The sequence below is a fragment of the Polypterus senegalus genome, chromosome 4, assembly GCF_016835505.1.
Source record: "Polypterus senegalus isolate Bchr_013 chromosome 4, ASM1683550v1, whole genome shotgun sequence".
Lineage (NCBI taxonomy): Eukaryota > Metazoa > Chordata > Cladistia > Polypteriformes > Polypteridae > Polypterus > Polypterus senegalus.
The window spans coordinates 181,388,913-181,414,165 of NC_053157.1; the positions used below are offsets into that span (position 1 = coordinate 181,388,913).

General features: G+C 40.3%; 1 protein-coding gene across 3 annotated transcripts in view; it reads left to right on the forward strand.

The window, feature by feature from the left end:
- prelid1a (PRELI domain containing 1a) overlaps positions 1–25,253 on the forward strand; it is an 87,582-nt gene that overhangs the window by 1,207 nt on the left and 61,122 nt on the right. For all 3 annotated transcript variants that reach the window (XM_039751726.1, XM_039751728.1, XM_039751727.1), the window contains exons 2-3: positions 12,910–13,049; positions 20,942–21,167. In XM_039751726.1, the coding sequence (XP_039607660.1) occupies positions 12,958–13,049; positions 20,942–21,167 (318 nt within the window). In that variant the 5' untranslated portion in view covers positions 12,910–12,957. The remainder of the gene's footprint in view (positions 1–12,909; positions 13,050–20,941; positions 21,168–25,253) is intronic.

A 25,253-nucleotide genomic window follows, 5' to 3' on the forward strand; every position in this document is an offset into this window, starting at 1 on the left:
GTTATGAGGAATGTTTGGGGGCATGTGTAACACTTAGCTTCAATGCTTATGATTGGGAGAAAAAACCTTTATGCAAGTTTGGTTAATAAGTATGATGTACTAGAGAGGAATACAGAGGGGAGAGAAATGATAACTGTAAAGGTCATAAGGCATGGGCTGAGTAGAAACAAGTGGAGATAGCTTGTACTTGTAAGTTGGCTAATGGCGGAAAAGAATGGGGCTGAAAAAGATTTACATGGTAGCCGGGCTCGATATCATGATGTAAAAAGGGTGTTTGTAAGGATATCAAAGAACATGGATGACACCAAGCAATAAAACCCCATCTTCAGATCATTCATTGACCCTATCTGGCTTGCTAACTACTGCTATATTTTGTGACACACTGAAATCATTGAAGATTCAAACAATTTAATTTAAACTAGCATTTATTTTTCATTTTACCTTGGTACAGATCTATTGTTGGTTCTTTGTTTTGTTTTAAAATCTAGGTGAAATGTGTCCACTGATGTGCCTTAGGTGTCTGTTTTATACTGTAATTTGCAAAGTAGTAAAGATCCTTGTAATTATGTCTGTTTTTCTGATAGCAGTTCTCCTCTTTAGACCTTTTAGTACTAGAGTGTTGTACCGTTTTAGCTTTTATGAATGTAGTGAGAAGTCAATATGATATTGTAATCTTTTTAATGAGCCAATAAAAGGTGTCATTTTGCTTGACTTCTCACAACATGTAGAGCTTTTCAATTTTATCCTTCTCACACAATACAGTTTTGAAACCATATAAATATGGGTGCAGTGTGTTTTTTTGTTTTTTATTTTATTGTAGAATCAACTCTCGTCAGCAGCCAGCAGGTTGGCTGTGCGGCGCATGCGTGTGGGTGCCATTCTCATTCCCCACCACCTTTGCCGTCACTTCCCCTACTTCTTCCTATCTTAAATCATTCTTGAGGCAGATTGAAGATTTAAGTGCCAGCTTAGGTGAAAAATTAAAGAAAATGTACTAAGTAATTGCAGCACAAACACTGACTTAATCAGTTTTAACGTAAACAGATGCAGACGAAAGAAGAGAAGAAACGGGATGCTAGGGTGGAGAAAAGAAGAGCTGCTCAGGAAGCAGCAAGCGCATCAACCTCTGAGCAAACAAATGCTAAACATACAGAGAAAGAGGATAAAAACTATGAATGCTCAAGTCAAGTGTATTCGCCGTTATTGGTACATAATATTTCTGTTGCAGAGTTGAACAGAATTCAGCCGTGTAGATTACTAAATCTATTAATATTCATGTTAAATTTTATTTTAATAAGTAAAGTTTACAATAATAGCCTGAAGAAGTTCCTGAGCTGCCTCAAAAACTTGCATATTGTAATCTTTTTAGTTAGCCAATAAAAGGTGTAATTTTGCTTGATTTCTCACTATATTTTCTCAATAATTGCAATAAAAATGTGTGTTATTGAGGCACTTCTGTTTCCTTTCCACATCCCAAAGAAGTGTGTTTTAATCGGCATCTACAAACTGGCCCGATATGTGTGAGTGTGCCCCACTATTGACTGGCACACTGCACATGGCGTTTCTTTGTTGTGCTTACTGCAACAGGGATAATCTGTATCCCTTGCAGCAATAAACTGGATTTGCAGGTTTAATGATTCATGGATATGTGTCACTGATATAAATCATATTTATTTAACTATAAACATGTGACATAATAAACAGTGATTTTTTTAAATGGCTCATTTTTCAGTCTTTATATTAAAGTATTTGAGCACCAGCAGACCCCCGTGACCCTGTGCTAGGATATAGCGGGTTGGACAATGACTGACTGACTAAATAAGGTTTGCTTGCAGTTTTCTAATGCCAAATGAACAGTTGGTAATGCTACAAGGAAGAAAGAAATTCTTTGCTTAGCATTCAAACTGATATTCAGTATACATAAAATTTCCCAGAAGGTGGTGGTGGTCTTTTGAGATTATTAGTGCATAGATGAGAATTAAAAGAAAACACAAAGGAACAATACAGTATATGTATATAAAATTTAGAAATATAGATATAATTGTGTGTAATATTGGTCAGTATAGAGGGGACTGAAATAACTATAATCACTATGAAAAAGACAGTCCAAACATTAGTGGAATCACGTTAAATATCATAAAGAAGGTAGCATGTATTATGCTGTCTCTTTTTAATTACAAAACTACCAATGGTAGATTTAATGCAGATCACATCAAAAAGTTAAATCTAGCAACAAATATACCGGAACTGTTGAGAGACAGCAATAATAAAAACTCTGGGGGGACAAATTTTATTAAAGAAGCAGCAGCAGCTTAAAATGCCAAAGAAAAAAATTTATGCTGGCTGATGACATACTGAAGAAAAGAAATGGATAGATATGTATCATTGCTCCAGTGCAAGATTTCCATGGTTGGCTAAACTTACAGTTGAATCCTCCATTTTGAGGTTGACCTTGTTTCTAGACCAGATTGTTACAAAGAAAATTAAAGAAATGTGTTATTGAAAAAAGAAAAGAGCACGGAAAACAAAAAGATGAACTATTGCAAGAATGTGATGAAGCATTAAACCAAAAGCCTGAATTGTGCTTGACTTATGTAAAAGTGGTGAGGAAGTACTTTTTATCTTGTGGAACCTATATGATGTCGGTCTGTGCTTATAGTTTGTATTTTTCTTTAATTTGTATTTTATTTGAACTTAATTTAAACTTAAGCTTTACATTGTGCTTTCCTATTGGTATGTCCTCAAAGGCTTGTTCAGATGCAGAGGGTTGTTCCTTTCTTACTGCATCAATAAACAGATTGTCTTCCTCTTTATCTGAGACATCACACACTGCATGCACGGGTTTACCTTTCCCAGTCCTGCAAACTTTAGCAAAGTGGTTCAATTTACCACATTTTTTACACTGTCTTCCTTTAGCTGGACATTGACTTTTTCCATCGTGTGCTTTGCTTCCGCAGTAGCTGCATTTATGAATATGCTTGTATGTGTCACTCGTTTCATATTCTTTTGCTGCCTTTTCAATTGTGTAATGCGTTTTTTGTTCAGCGTTCTTTGGAGCTCTTGCTTGTTGTCTGCATACTGCGTTCACAGTCAGTTCACATGAGCCGCTCGGAGTACATGCATCAAAGGTTCTCAGCTGTGCTTGTGCTATCTAGTGTGATCTTGCGATGTCCACGGCTTTATTTAATGTTAGCTCAGACCCGGCACTTAAAAGTTTCTGTCACAATTTAGCTGGGTTTGTGCCAAACACTAGTCTATTCCTGACCATCTCATCTTCGTTTGCATAAGCACAGTCCTTCACCAGCAATTTTAACTTCGTTACAAAGTGATCAAAAGTCTCGTTTATACCCTGCGTCTTCTCATTAAACTTGTATCTCGCGAATATCATATTCGTCTTAGGCATGACAAGCGCCTCAAAATGGTCATAATAAGTTTTCAGTACCTTGGCTTCCTGCTGGGTGAGAGTCCCATGTGTTAAAAATGTCTCTTCCTTTTTCCCCAGTCCACAGGAGCAGGTAGCTGCATTTCTCACTCTCGTCTTTGCCTTTTAGCGGGCCAGAAAACATCAGCTCCATGTGCTGTCGGAACTTTTTCTATTCTCCCGGCAGGTTAAGAGAATCCCAGTCAATTTGTGGTGAGGGAATTCCAACAAAATCCATGATTGTCCTCTATTCTGACACCATGTCTTGTTTTCACAAATTGTGAAAAATGAAATGATGGCGAGACTTTCTTTTAAAGTATGCAGGGGAACTTTTATTTATTACAGCTCTTACATTCACGGCATCCGTGCTGTAAATTAACTTCCATAATAGTAACCTTGAGGTCCCTTTTTCTGGTGCCTTCCTGATGACATAGGTGCCTAAACCATGCCTGATAATAATACATTTCAATGACATATAAATATTACAGTGATCACCTCGATAGACATCTCACCACCCAAATCGCTACTCGTGAATCAAAGATGTTTAACAGGCATCCCCGGTATTAACTTTTTGATTTTTCTGCAAATATTTAGCGTCAGCGTGTCTATTGGATTGCTGCTGACGGATGGCCTTATATGGGCAGGCACTCAATTACGTGGGAGGCGTGGGTACTGGGGACGCAATATAGGCAGGCAGCCAACTACGTGGGAGGCGTAGTGATGGGGGACACAACTCCGCCTCACACGCCGACCGAGCTGCAGGCTTGGCCGTATATATGTATGTAAGTAGGATTCAGTTATGACCGTTACGCATAGAATTTTGAAATGAAACCTGCTTAACTTTTGTAAGTAAGCTGTAAGGAATAAGCCTGCCAAATTTCAGCCTTCTACCTACACGGGAAGTTGGAGAATTAGTGATGAGTGAGTGAGTCAGTGAGGGCTTTGCCTTTTATTAGTACAGTAATCCCTCTCTATATCACGCATCGACTTTCGTGGCTTCACTCTATCGCGATTTTTTTCTCATACACACTTACGTCACTATGCATGCGCCTTCTGAGAACTTTTATCTAAGCCCTACGATGGCTCCTAAACGTGCTGCTTTTTCTAAGCCTTCTGACAATAAAACTAAGCGCCGGAGGAAGATGCTTACTATCCAGGAGAAGGTGAAACTCTTGGATATTAGTAAAGATGGCAATACCCTACAAAAGCCTCCTCACGCATATGAAAAGACAGCGCCAGCAACTGCCTATCAAGATGTTCTTCAGCCGCGCACCACGACACCCACTGCCTACTCCTAGTACTTCTTTACTGAAGACAACAACGCACCTGCTGAAGATACTGCACCACCTCTGAAGACTCTCCTACTGAGGTCGTGCCTTCATAGGTTAGTGGTTGTGTGCAATTAAATGTACAGTACAATAATCTACTATATAAAAGCGTTCGGGATTGTCCGCTTATTACAGACTTACTACTTGCGGCTTGAGGCGAGCGGCGCGATGTGAGCAGAGTTCTGGTGCTGTCATCGTTCCCTTGCTTTTGTGCGCGATGCGCTGGAAAAATAGACAAAATTATGTCTCTGGAAATAATTAATGTTGATGGAGTACAAATGCCTCACCGCGTAGTAAATATCAGGGAGATGGTGCTTGCTTATTCTCATCTATAGCTTATTTAGTGCATGAAACTCCGTCTTTAGCGGTACATATTCGGGCTGACATTGTACGACTTTGGACAGGCAGTTGAGGGGATAAAAAACTTAGGTTTTCGGGAGATGTTATGAATGGGCACTTTGATGTTCTCATTCTCTACACTTACATGCCTGATGTACACATGGAGCGCACAAAAATTGAGGATAAAAGTCGGTCACCTTAAAAGGCGAGTGCGCCTAGTAATATGATATTTGTAACGTCTAATATGTCTTATTTTCTCTTATTTTGTCAAATATATTGGGTAATACAAGTGTAATGGTGACTAAAGGGTGTTATTTCATGTCTAGAGGGCTCTAATAATGCTAAAAAACGTATTTAGAAGGTCGTAAACAGGTTTTCTATACTCTTAACTGCGAAAATATTCGATTTATAAATAAAGAATCCTACTTCGCAAAAATTCATTTATCACGGTAGAGTATGGAACGGATTAACCGTGATAAACGAGGGTTCACTGTATAGATGCTTGGGTGAATGGAGTGAGTAAAGCATCTACGGTTATGTGGAGGATAATGCAGAGGTATTAGTTAATGTTAATGATATAAAGGTGAGTAAAAGTTGGTTCATTCAAGGCAGAAAACTGGTTAAATAGTTGGCATTAAAGCAAAAACCTGGCTCTGAATTTTTATACAGTGAATAAATGTCTATCAATAAAAAAAGAAAAGTTAGTAATTACTTTTACTCACTGAAAGGCACCATCTTCCGTTGTTCAATTTGCATCACATTCCATAAAAACAGCATCTCCATGAGCTATAGAAAAAAAAAATCAGGGTTTACTCTGTTCCATCGTAGTTTAGGTCATCATGTAATTTGCATTTTTTTTTATTCCGTCTGTATTTTGCTTACCTCAGAATGTGACTAACGGTTGTGGTTGAGTCGTGGTTTGAAGTTAATAGTAATATGCAGGTGGACAACAGTGACATCATACTTTTCAAAATGGAAGGATGTGCATTTCTGGTTTACTCTCATGTGTGGTGTACACAGTAAAAGGAAGTGCACGCTTGATCAGGTTCTTGATAGTGGGCTAAATCTCACTGCAAAGATGATGTCAAATGTAATGTCATAATAGGTAGAGATTGGTTAATGCTGTGTACTGCATAAGTTACTTTGGATTCGTACATTTTTCAAAAATTGTCTCAGATCAAAATAAAGTGAGCAAAACTGTCTTTTTTGTAAATAGAATTTGGCTAAACACAACTGAAGATAAGACAAAAAGACATACTGTAAGATAAAGGTCAGTAGGGGGTCGAAGTTTGATGGCTGATGTCTCAAGGACTCTGAATAAATCTAAATCCTATTATGTGGTATCATCTACTCTTGCATTTTGTTCTGTACTTGTAATATTTATATTGCATTGTATTGTACTGTATAATAATAAACCTCCAATCAATAAGCCTCCAATGAAAAATAAAAACTGCGGACAACGTTTTCCCTTGCCCGGACGCGGGTCACGGGCCCCCTCTGGAGCCAGGCCTGGAGGTGGGGCTCGATGGCGGCGCCTGGTGGCGGGCCTGCACCCATGGGGCTCGGCGGGCACAGCCGAAGAGGTAACGTGGGTCCTCCTCCCCATGGGCTCACCACCTATGGGAGGGGCCAAGGAGGTTGGGTGCAGTGTGAGTTGGGTGGTGGCCGAAGGCGGGGACCTTGGCGGTCTGATCCTCGGCTACAGAAACTGGCTCTTGGGGCGTGGAATGTCACCTCTCTGAAGGGAAGGAGCCTGAGCTAGTGCTTGCGAGGTCGAGAGGTTCCGGCTAGATATAGTCGGACTCATCTCGACGCACAGCTTGGACTCTGGAACCAATCTCCTTGAGAGGGGCTGGACTCTCTACCACTCTGGAGTTGCCCGGTGAGAGGCCGAGCAGGTGTGGGCATACTTATTGCCCCGACTGGAGCCTGTGCATTGGGGTTTACCCGGTGGGCGAGAGGGTGGCCTCCCTCCGCCGGGTGGGGAAGGGTCCTGACTGTTGTTTGTGCGTATGCGCCGAACAGCAGTTTGGAGTATCCACCCTTTTTGGAGTCTCTGGACGGGTTGCTAGAGGGCATACCTTCTGGGGATTCCCTCGTTTTGCTGGGAGACTTCAATGCTCACGTGGGCAATGACAGTGAGACCTGGAAGGGCGTGATTGGGAGGAATGGCCCCGATCTGAACCCGGCGGTGTTTTGTTATTGGACTTCTGTGCTCGTCACGGATTGTCCATAACGAACACCATGTTCAAGCATAAGGGTGTTCATATGTGCACTTGGCACCAGGACACCCTAGGCCTCAGGTCGATGATCGACTTTGTGGTCGTGTCGTGGACTTGCGGCCATATGTCTTGGACACTTTCGGGTGAAGAGAGGGGCGGAGCTGTCAACTGATCACCACCTGGTGGTGAGTTGGCTTCGATGGTGGGGAAGATGCGGTCAGACCTGGTAGGCCCAAGCGTGTTGTGAGGGTCTGCTGGGAGCGGCTGGCAGAGTCCCCTGTCAGAAGTAGCTTCAACTCCCACCTCCGGCAGAACTTCAACCCGTCCCGAGGGAGGTGGGGACATTGAGTCGAATGGGCCATGTTCCGTGCCTCTATTGTTGAGGCGGCTGACGGAGCTGTGGCCGCAAGGTGGTGGTGCCTGTCGTGGCGGCAATCCCGAACCCGTTGGTGGACACGGCGGTGAGGGATGCCGTCAAGCTGAAGAAGGAGTCCTATAGGACTTTTTGTCCTGTGGGTCTCTGGAGGCAGCTGATAGGTACCGGCAGGCCAAGCGGACGCGGCTTCGTTGTTGCTGAGGCAAAACTTCGGGCATGGGAGGAGTTTGGAGAGCCATGGAGAGCGACTTTGGACGGCCGAGGAGATTCTGGTCCACCGTCCGGCGTCTCAGGAGGGAAGCAGTGCAGTGTCAACACCGTATATGGTGGGGATGGTGCGCTGCTGACCTCGACTTCGGGCGTTGTGGGTGGGGGAGAGTACTTGAAGACCTCCTCAATCCCACTAACATGCCTTCCAATGAGGAAGCAGAGCCTGGGGACTCTGAGGTGGGCTCTCCCATCTCTGGGACTGAAGTCACCGAGGTGGTCAAAAACTCCTTGGTGGCAGGGCCCGGGGTGGATGAGATCGCCGGAGTTCCTTAAGGCTCTGGATGTTGTAGGACTGTCTTGGTTGACACGTCTCTGCAACATCGCATGGACATCGGGACAGTGCCTCTGGATTGGCAGACCGGGGTGGTGGTCCCCTCTTTAAAAGGGGACGGAGGGTGTGTTCCAACTATAGAGGGATCACACTCCTCAGCCTCCCTGGAAAAGTCTATTGGGGTTCTGGAGAGGAGGGTCCGTCGGATAGTCAACCTCGGATTCAGGAGGAACAGTGTGGTTTTAGTCCTGGTGGCGGAACAGTGGACCAGCTCTTCACCCTTAGCAGAGTCCTGGAGGGTGCATGGGAGTTTGCCCACCGGTCTACATGTGTTTTGTGGACTTGGAAAAGGCATTCGACCGTGTCCCTCGGGAATCCTGTGGGGGTGCTCGGGAGTATGGGGTACGGACCCCTGATAAGAGCTGTTCGGTCTCTGTACAACCGGTGTCAGAGCTTGGTCCGCATTGCGGCAGTAAGTCGAGCCCGTTTCCAGTGAGAGTTGGACTCCGCCAGGGCTGCCCTTTGTCACCGATTCTGTTCATAACTTTTATGGACAGAATTTCTAGGCGCAGCCAGGGTGTTGAAGGGGTCGGTTTGGTGGACTCAGGATTGGGTCACTGCTTTTGCAGATGATGTTGTCCTGTTTGCTTCATCAGGCCGTGATCTTCAGCTCTCTCTGGATCGGTTCGCAGCTGAGTGTGAAGCGGCTGGGATGAGAATCAGCACCTCCAAATCCGAGCATGGTCCTCTGCCGGAAAAGGGTGGAGTGCCCTCTCAGGGTTGGGGGAGAGATCCTGCCCCAAGTGGAGGAGTTCAAGTATCTTGGGGTCTTGTTCACGAGTGAGGGAAGAATGGAGCGTGAGATCGACAGGCGGATCGGTGCGGCATCCGCAGTGATGCGGGCTCTGCATCGGTCTGTCGTGGTGAAAAAGGAGCTGAGCCGTAAGGCAAAGCTCTCAATTTACCAGTCGATCTACCTTCCTACCCTCACCTATGGTCATGAGCTATGGGTAGTGACCGAAAGAACGAGATCGCGAATACAAGCGGCTGAAATGAGTTTCCTCCGCAGGGTGTCTGGGCTTTCCCTTAAAGATAGGGTGAGAAGCTCAGTCATCCGGGAGGGGCTCAGAGTAGAGCCGCTGCTCCTCCGCATCGAGAGGAGTCAGATGAGGTGGCTCGGGCATCTGATCAGGATGCCTCCTGGACGCCTCCCTGGTGAGGTGTTCCGGGCACGTCCAACCGGGAGGAGGCCCCGGGGAAGACCCAGGACACGCTGGAGGGACTATGTCTCCCGGCTGGCCTGGGAACGCCTTTGGGATTCTCCCGGAAGAGCTGGAAGAAGTGGCCGGGGAGAGGGAAGTCTGGGCCTCTCTGCTTAAGCTGCTGCCCCCGCGACCCGACCTCGGATAAGCGGAAGAGAATGGATGGATGGATGGATGGATGTATTGTACTGAGGATTACTTTGTTCTGTTCTGTGTGTTATATTTACCCCATTTTTTGACACCCATTGCACGCCCAACCTACCTGGGGTCCTCTCTCTGAATTTTTTTCCCAAGGTTTCTTCTATTTTTTTACGGGGAAGTTTTTCTTGTCTTCTTAGAGTTGAGGATGGGGGGCTGTCAAAAGACAGGGCCTGTTAAAACCCATTGCAGCACTCCTTGTGTGATTCTGGGCTATACAAAAATAACTTGATTGTATTGTATAAATGTTGTAATTCCACAAGGCAATGGAATTTTTAGTACAAAGTGCTTAAGGACAGAAAAAAATGTAGGAACTGTTACCCTTGATGATATCATGCTTTTGCCAGTGCTGCTATTGAAACTGTGTGGGTGTTGATCAGATTGTCTGCCACAGAGTGATGGGAAGTGTATTTTTGCATTGGTGCTGGTTTAATTACATGAATTTGACTGGTTGAGAAATGGCATAGTTAAGGTAATCCATCCATTATCCAACCCGCTATATCCTAACTACAGGGTCACCGGGGTCTGCTGGAGCCAATCCCAGCCAACATAGGGCGCAAGGCAGGAAACAAACCCCGGGCAGGGTGCCAGCCCACCGCAGGGCACACACACACCCACCACACACTAGGGACAATTTAGAATCGCAAATGTACCTAACCTGCATGTCTTTGGACTGTGGGAGGAAACCGGAGTACCTGGAGGAAACCCACGCAGACACAGGGAGAACATGCAAACTCCACACAGGGAGGACCCGGGAAGCAAACCTGGGACTCCTAACTGTGAGGCAGCAGCGCTAACCACTGCGCTACTGTGCTGCCCTAGTTAAGGTATTGTTTTAGTAAGTGAAAATTTAAGTTTCTGTAGTTTCGTTTGAATCTCTGGCCCATCAATATGAGATAAAAATAGGCTTGGTCTGGGTTCACCTCCAATTCCTTAGTGTATGGTTAGGTGAAAGGACTGTGTGTGTTAATATTATCTTGTACTTTTCTAAGGAATTGAGAAAATATCTCTGTATTTGCAGGCCACAAATGTGTTTGCTTGAGTGTTTCATCTGAACACATATATAACATGATTAGTTATTGAAGCTGTCAGGAGTGTGTGTTTGGTGTTTGTTTCTTTTGTCCTCCATTCATTTGAGCACATATGCACACCATGTAGTGTCATTAGTAGAGGCTGACATGAATGTAAAAGAAAAGGAGCTGCTGATAACTGCATATGTGTTATAAATTGTTGTTGCATTTTCTATGGTAATTCAGGCTCACCTTTTGCTTCTTCTTTAACTGGAATTGTCAATAAGTTAATTTAAGAATTCTTTATTATTAAATGTGATTAACCCCACTAATTCTGTAAAATTGTATATGTATGTAGTGAAGCACTTAATTTAATAATACACCAGTCTCAAATTACTTCACAGCATAAGAAACAATTAAAATATTTTGAGCCTTGAACCTTGAAAAGCATTACTTATGTGTTTGACTTTCAAGATTACATCCATAGTATTAAAAAACATAGTATTAAGTTTCTATGCATTATTGCTGGATTGGTCTATTTGTTCTAGTTGGCCCAAAATCACTTGTATGTTAATTGATAATTCTTACACAGTGAAGTTGTTATTTGTGAACATTTTATATCCATTCAACACAAAAAAGGACAAACAATGTGCTAGGGCTCTGTATCAGAAAATTTGCCCATCAATACATACATATTGACATTTTTATTAAATATGGCCTATTTTTAATTTAAGGGAACTATGAGATTTACATCTTGCCTGAAGAAGGGGCCTGAGTTGCCTCGAAAGCTTACATATTGTAATCTTTTTAGTTTAGGTGTCATTTTGCTTGGCTTTTCTCTACATTCATAATGGCTAACACGGTACAACAACCTAGTACTAGGGAACTATGACTAATGTTAACTTCTGCATTCTTCTGTGATATCTAAAAATAATGTAAAGAACAATTTAAAGTTTCTAGACATTATTTTTAAGAAAGATTCATAGAGAATATGATATAATGAGAGACCAATTCTGCTAAGTGGCAGGTAATGCATATTTTAGTTTAGGGGCTACCACAGCGGATCATCTTGTTCAATATCTTCCTGTCCTCTACATCTTGTTCTGTTACACCCATCACCTGCATGTCCTCTCTCACCACATCAATAAACCTTCTCTTAGGTCTTCCTCTTTTCCTCTTCCCTGGCAGCTCTATCCTTAACATCCATCTCCCATTAACATCCATCTCCCAATATACCTAGCATCTCTCCACTGCACATGTCCAAACCAACACAATCTCGCCTCTCTGACTTTGTCTCCAAACTGTCCAACTTCAGCTGACCCTCTAATGTTCTCGTTTCTAATTCTGTCCATCCTTGTCACACCCAGTGCAAATCTTAGCATCTTTAACTCTGCTACCCCCAGCTCTGTCACCTGCTTTCTGGTCATTGCCACCGTCTCCAACCCATTTAACAAAGCTGTTTTCACTACCATCCTGTAGACCTTCCCTTTCATTCTTGCTGATAACCATCTGTCACAGATAACTGTCTGTCACAAATTACTTCTGACACTCTTCTCCACCCATTCCTACTGACCTTCATTCCTCTCCTCTCTAGAGCATATCTCCACCTCTCCAGGGTCTCCTCAACCTGCTCCCTACTATCGCTACAGATCACAATGTCATGAGCAATCATCATAGTCCACGGGGACTCCTGTCTAATCTCGTCTGTCAACCTGTCCATCACCATTGCAAATAAGAAAGCTCAGAGCCGATCCCTGATGTAATCCCACCTCCACCTTGAATGTATCTGTCACTCCTACCGCAGACCTCACCACTGTCACACTTCCCTCGTACATATCCTGTACAACTGTTACGTACTTCTGTGCCACTGCCGACTTCCTCGTACAATGCTACAGCTCCTCTCGAGGCACCCTGTCATATGCTTTCTCCAGGTCCACAAAGACACAAAATGCAACTCCTTCTGGTACTGAATATTTTACTTAATTATTTTAAAAATGTTCCAAATACTAATATGCTTTACTATAAGGAGTTGCTAGATATCAGAATTTTAGTATATTTGTTTTTTTTCAATAAATTATTTCATTTTACAAAAAAATGTATATTTGTTTTTATTCTAGAGTAACACATGAAATATTCACTAATAGTGTAATGTGTGTTGATACTTCATCTTCCTTACATACTTCATCTAATTGCCTTTTTTTTTTGTTTTCAGCTTTACCTCTGAGTTTATTTTCTCCCTGATTGGGTAATAGTTGGAACCATGGTGAAGCATTTTTTTAGTGAGACTGAGATCAAGAGCTCATGGGACCAGGTTGTTTCTGCATTTTGGCAGAGATATCCAAATCCTTTTAGGTAAGGGCAATTATCAGTCACTATTTTTAAAAGATCATTGATTCTTTAAAATTATGTGGTACTTAAAACATCAAGCAGTGAGGTCTACATGGGGGTAATCATATTCATTTGAACTCATTTATCTCCTACAAGGTGAATTTGGTATTCTCAAGGATATTGGGATGAATAAAAAAACAATTACACTAAGCTAAGAAAGTCATATCTTTGCCAATGTTGTATATGTTTAATGACAAGTGTGTTGGTAGTTCATGTTAATGGTAATTTTTAAGAATGTAATAAAGAACCAGGAGATTGACAACACAAGAAACGTGTCACGCTGAATCATAGTCACATTTCTTGCCAGCATCAGAACCTATAAGAGGTATTTTTAGCATATTTAAAACAACATAGGTGTGCTGTGGCCAAAGTGCTTTACAGTAATAGAATAAAAGAAAAACATACAATTAACATGAATAACATAAATAGAAATAAAATAAATGAACATAAATAAAATAATAAATAGAAGTAATGTTACATAATCACAGTGAGGAAACTATCAGTATTACTGATGGTCACGGAATGCAAGTGAATAGAAATGAGTCTTTAATCTTGTTTTGAACAGTTCAATTGTAGACGACTCCTTTATGTAATGAGGTAAAGAGTTCCACAGGTGAGGAGCAGCAGCTGCAAAAGCCCTGTTCCCCTTAGTTTTACACTTAGTACGAGGGACAACAAGAGACAACTGACCAGAAGATCTAAGCACTCTAGATGGCTGGTGTAAAAACACAATTGAGATATATAGGCAGGAGCAAGCCCATGTAAAGATTTAAAAACTAGCAACAAGATTTTAAAATCAATTCGAAAACTGACAGGCAACCAGTGTAAAGAAGCTAATATTGAAGAACTGAATCAAACTTTCTTGCCCCAACCAGAAAGCGAGCGGCAGCATTCTGGACCGACTGTAACCTGTGTATCAGGGATTTGCTAATCCCAGAATACGGTGAGTTGCAGTAATCAAGACGAGAAAAGATAAAAGCATGAGTAGCTTTCTCAAGATCCCTAGAAGATTAAAAAGGCTTGATCTTACCTAATAGACGAAGCTGGAAAAAGCAACATTTGACTACAGAATTAACCTGTTTCTCAAAAGAAAGGTTACTGTCAAAGATAATACCAAGATTGCGGACTTGAGGTTTGCAAAAGACAGAGAAAGAGCGGAGAAGTCCAAGACCAATTTGGGCTTTAGCTGATGGACCCACTATAAGTGCCTCAGTTTTATTTTGATTCAGATCAAGAAAATTATTAGCCATCCAGGATCTTAGTTCAGAAAGACAGTTGTGCAGTTGATCTATTGCAAAGTTGCAGACAGGAATATAAACCTGTGTATCATCAACATAGCAGTGAAAAGAAATTTTAAATTTCCTAAAATAGCTCCAATAGGGTGAACGTATATATAGAACAAAATAGGACCCAAAATGGATCCCAGAGGAACACCACATTTAAGAGGAGCAGTAGATGAAAAAGAGGAATTTAAAGTCACTGAAAAGTGTCTACCAGTTAGATATGACCTGAACCAGTTAAGAGCAGCCCCTTTAAGCCCAACAAGATGTTCAAGCCACAACAGCAATATCTCATAGTCAATAGTGTCAAAGGCAGCGGACAGGTCCAGGAGGACAAGGACTGCAGCCTCACCTGAGTCAATAATAATAGAGATGTCATTGAATACTTTAAGGAGGGCCGTCTCAATACCATGATAACGTTTAAAGCCAGATAGGTAGATCTCAAATAAATAATTGGAGTTAAGGTGATCAACCAATTGATTATAAATAATTCTTAACTAATATTTTAGCCAGAAATGGCAATTGGGAAATTGGGCGAAAATTGTCTAAAACTCCAGGATTTAATTCTGCCTTTTTTAAACAGGGACATACCGCAGCATGTTTAAAAAATGAGGGCACAGCTCCCTCACTCTCTTTTTGCAATTTCATTTTCATTCATTTCTAGTTTTGTCCATACAGTATATTTTAGTGTGAATTCTATGTAAGGCATCATACATGAGGCCCCTGAATTGTAAGGTGTGAATCTTTATTTTTAAATATTTGAAATAATTTAATTTTTTTGTGAATTTGGCATTTTTGAAGATGTGTATTACTTTTACAGTAAGTAGTTATCATTATTTATTTATTATGTGTATTAGGCAATTTCCCTGTCAATGAAATTTTGTTGTTCATGGGTACTGCCATTTGGTATCCATTTTTGTATAGACTTCACCATGCAGTTAAAAGATTGCCATGCCTGCTTGCTAGTCTCATGACACAGAATTCATGTGATTACCGTGTCATCATGTTTTAACTATGTAAGTACGGTGCACAGCAGCATCTGAGTGTGAATCAAAGGTTAAAGAACAAATGCCAATTACTAGTGTGAGTTAGGGGCCATTAAAACAAAGTACTGTTGGAAGTTTTGCTACATTTTCGGTTTAGTGATTTACTTTTGATGATTCTTTTAGTGGGAAATGCAGTCTCTCTTCTGCAATTTCATTTTCAAAGTCTACATGCAAGAATGTTGCAAAAATTAAGTACTGTTGGAAGTTTTGCTACATTTTCGGTTTAGTGATTTACTTTTGGTGATTCTTTTAGTGGGAAATGCAGTCTCTCTTCTGCAATTTCATTTTCAAAGTCTACATGCAAGAATGTTGCAAAAATTAAAAATAAACAGTTAATAATGAAAAGTAAAACCACCTGCTGCTCATTGCATTTTCATTTTTGAGTTCTCAACATGCAAATACTGATGGCCAGTGGGCGGGGCATTACACCTCAACTTCCCACAATTCTTTGTCTCTTTTAGCTGCAGCCACTGGTGATGCTAAATTGACACTACTAGTGTATATGTATGCTCATATTCACCTTGCGATGAGCTGATGCCCCGTCCAGGGATTGTTCCTACCTCATGCTCAAACATACAAACTCCAGGCAGGGGACTTCACCCCCTTACTGTGAAGCTGCAGTGCTTCCACCACGCCTCCATGGCCCCACATGTTTAAGTATTAACAGAATACATTATATAAATGAAGTTAACAATTTATCTAAGTCCATATGACCTGTACATACGCACTCTCTTCTAATTCTTTCATTTGCTTTGTCTTCTAACAAAGCTAAAGCAGCCATGGTAGTTGGAATAGTCCTGCCATTCATTCCACCATTATATTCTTTGTAAATGATTTGCAATTCATTTCATGTATTTGATAAAGCCTGAGTCACGGATGTAAATATGAAACCGAAAGGGAGCTGCCCATTTACAGAACCAAACAGAAACATATGTTTCACACATGTGAAACTAGAATGGTAAGCTTTAGATTCTTATATAAGCTATCCAAAAAAAAAATACATATTATTACTTGGGTTATTTTAAAGAGATTTTGGCAAAATATATTTAATTCCAAGTATAGGCTGAGCATTCCTAATACAAAATCCCAAAATCTGAAACTGAAACTGCTGTTGTTCATTTACGACAATTGAGCAGGAGTCAATGTAAGACTAAAAAAACTGGCAGCTACATTTATGAAAATATGAATTGTAAAATATGCATTTGAAGTAAACAATGGATAGATAGATAGATAGATACATACTTTATTAATTCCAAGGGAAAATTCATATAAGAAATTACCCCATCAAAAGAAGGTGAAACAGACTGCTGTTTTAGTACTTAAAACACCCCAATCAGTAAATGCGCCTATTGACACCAGTAGAAGCATGGACAAGACTACACAGAATCCACTTTCTGACTGCACACAAAGGAAGTTAACATTACTGCAAAGATGCTATGGCAAATTAAAGCTGTGGTGCTTTAACACACAGTATATACCTAGGCCACAACTGCTTATCTAAACTATTTGCTGTTGTTATGTCATATAGTGAATCGATAGTGAAAATGACAGAATTACCCAGCGGTTTAAAATGCACAGACTGGAGGAATTGAGAGCGGGTGTTTTTTGAAAATGTAAATATGCAACATATGTAAATTTTTCAAAAACCGAAAATATCTGAAATTTGAAATACTTCTGGTCCTAGTCATTTTGGATTAGAAATGCTTACCATATAATCTGAAATTTAGCATCTAAAATAAGAAACAAGGGAAAAATGATTACCATTTCTGCTGCATTTAGGTCCCAATCGAGGTGGTTCATCGTGTGGTGGGTGCGACAACACGCTATCATTGCATGCTCCCAACCTCTCTTTTATTAGGTTCACTTACTACTAAAGAAGCGGAGTAAAAACCATTAAACCCTTTTACCAGTCAAGGACTGGTGGTGCAGCCAGCAGTAACCTACAAAGGTTTCAGCATTCTTTGCTCTGTTAGAGTTTGCCACAAGTATTTGAAAAAACAAAAAGTAACCATTAACCAGGTATGCTTCTGGAAGAAGAATATGCAAAATTTCAAAAAAGCAACCATAAAAACCATATTTACTGTATGCTGCTCCCACTTTCTCAAAAACATGCCAACAGAAGAATATATAACAACAACCTTTATTTCTATAGCACATTTTCATACAAATAATGCAGCTTAAAGTGCTTCACATGATGAAGAAAGAGAAAAAAGACAAAATAAATAAGAATTTAAAATTAGGGAACACTAAATAACATCGAATAAGAGTAAAGTCCGATGGCCAGGAAGGACAGAAAAAAAAAAACAAAACTCCAGACAGCTGGAGAAAAAAATAAAATCTGCAGGGTTCTAGGCCATGAGACCGTCCAGCCCTATGTAGACATCCTACCTAAAATAATTGACCTCAATCAGTCCTCATTGTATTCAGGGTTCTCATGGAAGAACTTGATGATGATAGTCATGTGGACTTCTGGCCTTTAATCCATCAATGCAGGGACATCATGGTGCTTTGATTACGTGGTGGCGGCGCAGATCGCCACCACAGAAAACCAGAAAAAGAACAGAAGAGAGAGTAGGGGTTAATACAGATTTTGGAGCCACCATAAATAGTAATGATAATTAATTGAATATACCATCAGGATTAAACTAAGATGAAGCTATAAGAAAGCCATGTTAAAGTAATGTGTTTTCAGCAGTTTTTTAAAGTGTTCCACTCTAGTAGCCTGGCGAATTCCTAGTGGGAAGCTATTCTAGATTTTAGGTGCATAACAGCAGAAGGCCGCTTCACCACTTCTTTTAAGTTTAGCTTTTGGAATTCTAAGCGGACTCACATTTGAAGATCTAAGGTTACGATTTGGAATGTAAGGTGTCAGAGACTCCGATATATAAGATGGAGCGAGATTATTTAAGGCTTTGTAAACCATAAGCAGGATTTTAAAGTCAATTCTAAATGATACAGGTATCCAATGTAGTGACATCAAAACTGGAGAGATGTGCTCAAATTTTCTTTTCCTAGTTAGGATTCTAGCAGCTGCATTCTGCACTAGTTGCAATCGATTTATGTCTTTTTTGGGTAGTCCTGAGAGGAGTGCGTTACAGTAATCTAGTCGACTGAAAACAAAAGCGTGAAGTAATTTCTCAGCATCTTGCAATGTTAGTGGTCTAACTTTAGCTATGTTTCTTAAGTGAAAAAATGCTGTCCTAGTGGTCTGATTAATATGTGATTTAAAATTCAGGTCAGAGTCAATAATTACCCCTAAATTCTTTACCTCCGTCTTGACTTTATCAAGATAAGATATCTCTATTTTAAAGAAGTGGAAAGTTCTAGTGCAGAAAAGAAAAAGCATTCAATGAAGTGCTGTTTTATGTGTTTGCCAGCCTCGTGCTGTACAGTGAAAACGTGACTATGCAGAGGATGGTGCTGCTACTGCACAGCTTCAAATGATGTGTTTGAATTCTGCAGTGTTCACAGTTTGTATTTTCATTAAATGTTCTTGTGGGTTGTCCTCTAACAAATGAAAATTAAAAAAAAAAAAAAATCTTAAATAATCATTAAAACATAATCCAAATGTAAGGTATGCTCACAACATCCTTAACATTGTATTTTAGCGTGTATCTGTGCATAAGAGAGAATTGTGTGACAAATTAAAAATTGCCAGTTAACCTAATGTGCACGTCTTTGGACTGCTGTGGGAAACCAGAGTACCTGGAGAAAAAACCCACATAAAAGGGTAAGAATGTGCAAACTACTTGGAACAGCAAATGTACAGGAATTAAGCCTAGGATGCTGGATCTGATGCAGCAGCAGTAACCACTACACCACTGAGCCATTTAATTTTTAATAGGGATGACTTAACTTACAGGAAATGCATGATACTGCAAATAGCATTCTCAGTGGCTATAACATGATCAAGAAAATAAGTAAACTGCAAATCATGTGCAATGATGAAATTTGTACCAGAACCAATGATGAAATTGCATATTCACAATTAGTTGTATTTAAATTACAATACCAATTATTTTTTTCTATAGCACCCTTCGCTGTGTGCAGGCGCAGAGTGCTGTGAATAATTCTGAGTTAAAATACAAGTAGCACCAGTGGCACCAAGTGTCTTATCCAGATAACGAAAAAAGAAACTGGATAGAGGAGATTTAGTAACAGTTTATAAATATTGTATTAGTAACAAACAAATGCAGTATGCACAGCTAATCAGCAGCTCTAGTCAGGGTATGCTAGACTAAAGTAGTGAGTCTTCAGCCGTGATTTAATTGCTGAGACTGAAGGGACAGCTCGTATAGTAGCAGGCAGATCATCCCTCTGCTTCTGTGCACTGTAACTAAAAGGTCGACCTCCCACTGTTATTTTATTAATCCTTGGTATCTTAAGTAGACCTTGGCCATTTAAGGCTTTATATATTAAAAGAAGGATTTTGAAATCTGCCTTAAGCTTAACTGGAAGCCAGTGTAAGGACTTAAGAACTGGAGTTATGTATGCGTATTTTCTGCTTTGTTTAGTAATTCTTGCAGCAGCATTTTAAATTAATTGGAAGCTGTATAAAGAACAATTAGAACAGCCAGTGAACACTGCATTGCAGTAGTCAATCCTACTAGAAAATCAAAGCGTGAATTATAATTTCTAAGTATCCTGCATATTTAAAAAAGGCCTTAATTCTCCATCATTTTAAGATAAAATCACCATTAGTTTTACAGAATCAGCACTCAATGTACGTATTGTCTTTGACAGTAGCACATTGTTTAAAATACACATTACTAAACTATCCAAAACATGTTTTTATTAACTGTGGTAAAGAGTGACAGAATTGTTGCGGTCAGCATCATTCCCTCCCATAACTAACATTTCTGTTTTTTCTGTATTCAGAATCAAGTAGTTCTCATGTGCCCTCTCCTTTAACTCACTGACAGAATTCTTTAAGAACAGTCTTTTTGTTATATTTTATGCTTCAGCACTGCATAGCCTTGATCGGTATCTAAATACAGTATACAGAGGGCACTGGTAAGCTGTTGCTCACTTAGTTTCGATTTGGAACATCTGTTTATGTTCATAGAACCAGGAAAGAAGGACTTTTGAATTCAGAAAAATATGCTATAAACTGTGAAGGCAGACTTTGCAAAGAGTCACAATGACATTTTGGTTGGGTTCACAAATGAATTTTATATATTTTTTTATCTTTAAAGCAGCTTGTGGTGATGCACTGTAATATAACAATTGAAACTGTCATATTGCTGCTATGATTTGTTGTACTTATACTGTAACATTATAAAACACCTTGTGATGAAGCATGCTGATAATGATGCTGTTTAAAGCATTTTTTTAAAGTTAAGGGACTGATCATGGTTTTTGTTTTTTCACTTTTAGTTCATTAATGTAATTGCCTGTTACTTTGCACTCTTGAAATGTCCTTTATTTTAATTACAAAACTGATTAGTTCCACATGCAACTTTTTGAAAAAGATTTTGTATTAATGGTCTCTGTTCTGCAAATTCACCATCACTTTTATTTTCCTCTACAGTAAGCATGTACTTACAGAAGATGTCATTCATCGAGAGGTGACACCTGAGAACAAGCTTATTACAAGGCGCCTTTTAACTAAGACCAATCGCTTGCCTCGATGGGCAGAGAAAATTTTTCCTTCTAATTTATCCCGATCAGTATTCATTATTGAAGATTCTATAGTGGATCCCAAAAGCAAAACCTTCACCACATTTACGTGGAATATAAACCATAGAAGACTGATGGTAAAGTATTAAAATGTTGTGTGTATTTCTGTGTCGTTAAAGCAGAGAATGAGTCTGTTAGTTTTAGCCCTGGCTCATGTGAACTTTTATTTGTAAAATTGAACATTACAAAATTGTTCTAATGTTCTTATATCTACTTGTTTGGTATGAGGTTTCCCCTCTTGTCGCTTTAGATGTCCATACACTCTGTCTGCATGATACCTGGGCAAGGTTCAAGGTTTCTGCTATCTCTCTAAAGGGTCCGTTTTGTTTCCTCAGCCAAATGATGGCCTGTTATTATTTGCATGGACCCCTCTTTGGAGCTCATAGTGAGAGTTCACAGTGACTGCTTCCAAATACAAATTCCAAACCTTTTACCTGTTTAACATTTAATGAAATAACGAGGGAACTGCTCCCATCTGGCTAAGGAAAAGCTTGTCTGTCAATTGTCCAAATACTGTTGAGCCCCTGGAAATGGGGGAATTGGGTGGAGAGGCTATGGAGAAAAATAAAAGCTGATAGTCTGCACTTCAGCTTCAATTCACATAATGATTGCTTTATTTCAAATCCATTGCAGTGGCATACAAAGCCACAATTATGAAAATTGTATCATTGTCCAAATACTTATGGACCTGACTGAAAGTTTAAAGGAACTTCAGTAGCTACTGAAGCTCTCTAAACATATGGATTTGCAGTTAAAATACATTCACCTGCCTGTTTCCCACTAGGCCACAACCTAAATGTGTCTTTATTTGTTCTGAACTTTCTCTTAATCCCGTTGCCTAAGTAGATAATGTTCTTTTGTTTTTCTTCCTTTCTAGCCCAGCACCTACTACCTGTTTAAATGTCTGTCCCCCCACTGATTGAATGTGCTGTTTATACAAAGTTTATAAAGTGTTGTAATTTTTACTTGATGAGACTGAAATGTATGGAAATACACTTAAATGAAAGTCTGCATTGTGCACTTTAATCACGTCTGAGCTGTTTGATTTGCAGCTTTAAACAGTGGAGCAGAGGGGTAAATCAGGGGAAAATGTTGTTGTCCTAAATGTTTTGGAGGGCACTGTATGCAGCACATGCTAGTTTTACTTCGCCTTAAGTCTTAGTTATTTTATAATATACCAAGATAAAGTAATTTGGATATAGTTGGATAAGGTGACAGGTAAGGCCATTTTACAGGTTTGTTTTTTTATTTTCTTCATAATAAAATTAGTATTATTTGATGGGAAAGCTGCAGAATGAGTGGAAGAGCAGGTAAAACAGTTTAGACTCCGTGCTTCACCCTTAACTACTCGCACCATTTTTCATGTTAGAAGTACTCGAGCATTGTACTTTATGCAGCAATGTTAAAATGGCTATTTATATGCACGCTGTGAGGTTGTAATATAAAATATTGCAATAATTTTAAATTGTACATGTTTTTAATGTAATTGAATACCATATTACTGAATAGTATGACAAAGTCTAGGACTATCAGAAAATATATGCCATCTACTTCTGCAGTGCTAATTTGTCACCGGTCACGCTTTCATCCACTGTAGATTTACACATGTATCAATCACATTTCACTTCAGTTGTTGAATGTTCTTTGTTGACAAAGTCATTGCAAGAAGAACATCTCGTCATTGTCATACATACATATGTACCTGCACCATGTACCAAATTCACCATATGGAACTGTGTATCCAGTTATAAAACCGGCTGGGGGCACACTCGAGAAACCATTGCGACACTGTACTTGTAGTGATTCAAGCTGAGGATAAATGGTGGATGCTGCCAGTAGGTTCAAGTAAAAGGATGTTGGACAAAAATAACTGAGATTGGTGTACAAAATACACCAGCGTGAGTAGTTAAGGGTTAAAATTGCTGTACAGAGTGCACTTAGCATCTTGGTTTCAGACGCCATGCTGGGTTGGTGTCCAAATCTGTCTGTCTGGAGTTTTGCTGGGGTTTTACTCTGGCTTTACTGCCACAGTAATGCCTCATTGGCGCTGACTTAATTGTCAATTCTGGTTTGTCCAAATGTGGATATGTGCGTGAGATGGCCTGGCGATGGACTGTCACACCTTGATAAGAGTTCAGGAATCGACTCCAGTCTCCCAGGGCCCTGAAGTGAATTAATGATGTAGGAAGTTTTTTTTATTTATTTATTATTTATTTAACCTGTGTTGGGTGCAGCAGGGCGGCATGGTGGTGCAGTGGGTAGCCTTGCTGCCTCGCAGTAAGGAGACCTGGGTGTGCTACCCAGGTCCTCCCAGTGTGAAGTTTGCGTGGTCTTCCTGTGTCTGTGTGGGTTTCCTCCCGCAGTCCAAAGACATGCAGGTTAGGTACATTGGCGGTTCTAAATTGTCCCTAGTGTGTGCTTGGTGTGAGGGTGTGTGTGTGTTTGTGCATGCCCTGCGGTGGGCTGGCACCCTGCCCGGGGTTTGTTTCCTGCCTTGCACCGTGTGTTGGCTGGGATTGGCTCCAGCAGACCCCCGTGACCCTGTAGTTAGGATATAGTGGGTTGGATAATGGATGGATAGGGGGCTCTACAAGAAATGTGTCTGACATAACCATGCAGGACTTCTCCAGATCTTTTTGCATAAGCTCTTGTCTCGCAGGGCTTCCAGCCCCATGCGTGGTTACATCGCGTGGCACGAAGACTCTTCTTGCGGGACATGAAAGTGTCTCTGAGACAATCACGTCTCATCTCCTTCCAAGATTTGAGAGATGTATAGTGCAGAAGTCTGCTATTTAAAACCTAGTCTTAAGAGGCACTTTGGCATCAGGAGCAAACACACTATTTAAGCATCCGTATAATAAAAATTATGTTTTAGTTAATCGTTTTAAATCAGCATTACATTTCTTGCATTTGTAAATTAAGCAAACTGGGGGGTTATGTGTTATTCGTGGGAGACAATATTATTTAAATCCTTAGAAAAATGGAGTAACATTTAACAGAACAATAGTTAGAACTGTTCATTGCCATTTTCAAAATGCCATGTATTCTGGAAATTGAAGTGTTTAATGAACAAAAGTACCATTTATATATTAGAAAGAGTAGTATAAAGCCAGTGGCACTTTGTTTTTAAAATCTTTCACACAAATCCTGTTCTGTAAGAGTTGCTGGAAATGCAACTGATGCACCGTTCAACTGGCCACAGATTGGATTCAGCTTTTGTTCTTTCCAACTGAAAACTGCAGTTGGCTTATACATAAGTGTTTAGATTCTCTGGCCTGCACCTTTAAAAGAAGAGAGCATTTTGGGAAGGGCTTGTTTCAGTTTAGGTTTTAGTTAACCTGAGTAATGCAGTTTATTATCTTGCATCATTTGGTCAAGCAGTCAGCTTTTCATCTGTTCTCATCTTAATCAGTTAAATGAACTTTTAAAAACACAGTATGAATTAATGAAATGGGTCTCTATGAGAGATGAATGATTTTGGTATAGTTAAGAAGTCAAAGTGAAAGAGTGGCTCCTCAGAGAGCCTAAAGTGGTAGATTGGTAGCCAGCCATCATTTAAAGAGGTTGATGTTTTCATTTTATAGTTGAGAGTACTTTAGTAAATGCATAGTCTCACGGGGCCAGACATGACTCTTGAATATGAAGGCACATTTGGGGACAACCCATTAAAAAGTGTGCAGTGAACAGCGGTGAAATCCTGCGCTGCAAAGGCTACACTCACAGGGCTTCTTTCTGAAACACCTTCCCTCTATTCCTCTAGTCTGTGTATTTTAAACCGCTGCTGGGGATTCGGGAAGAGAGCAAAAGAAACCAAAAAAAGACTTGATGGTGAGAGACAATAAAAAGTTAAAATTGCTGTTACCCATTTAGAAGATCAGGAAACTGAAGCTTAATGAACAATTTGTACATTTTAATGAGAACTGCCACCGAAGAGAGAGCTACCTGGCTGCACGGGTTTGAGATGTGCTTCTGTATGCTATGATATCTTTCTGCCACTTTGACTAACGTATCACTATATGTCAGTGAACAGAGTCTAGATAAGCATTGTCGTTTATACACCATGTGTTTAAACACCGTGGATATGTTTGCATTATCAGTTCTTTTAGGTATTCGTTTAGACGTGCAGTCAGAAGGTGGATGCTGTGCAGCCTTATTTGTTCTGC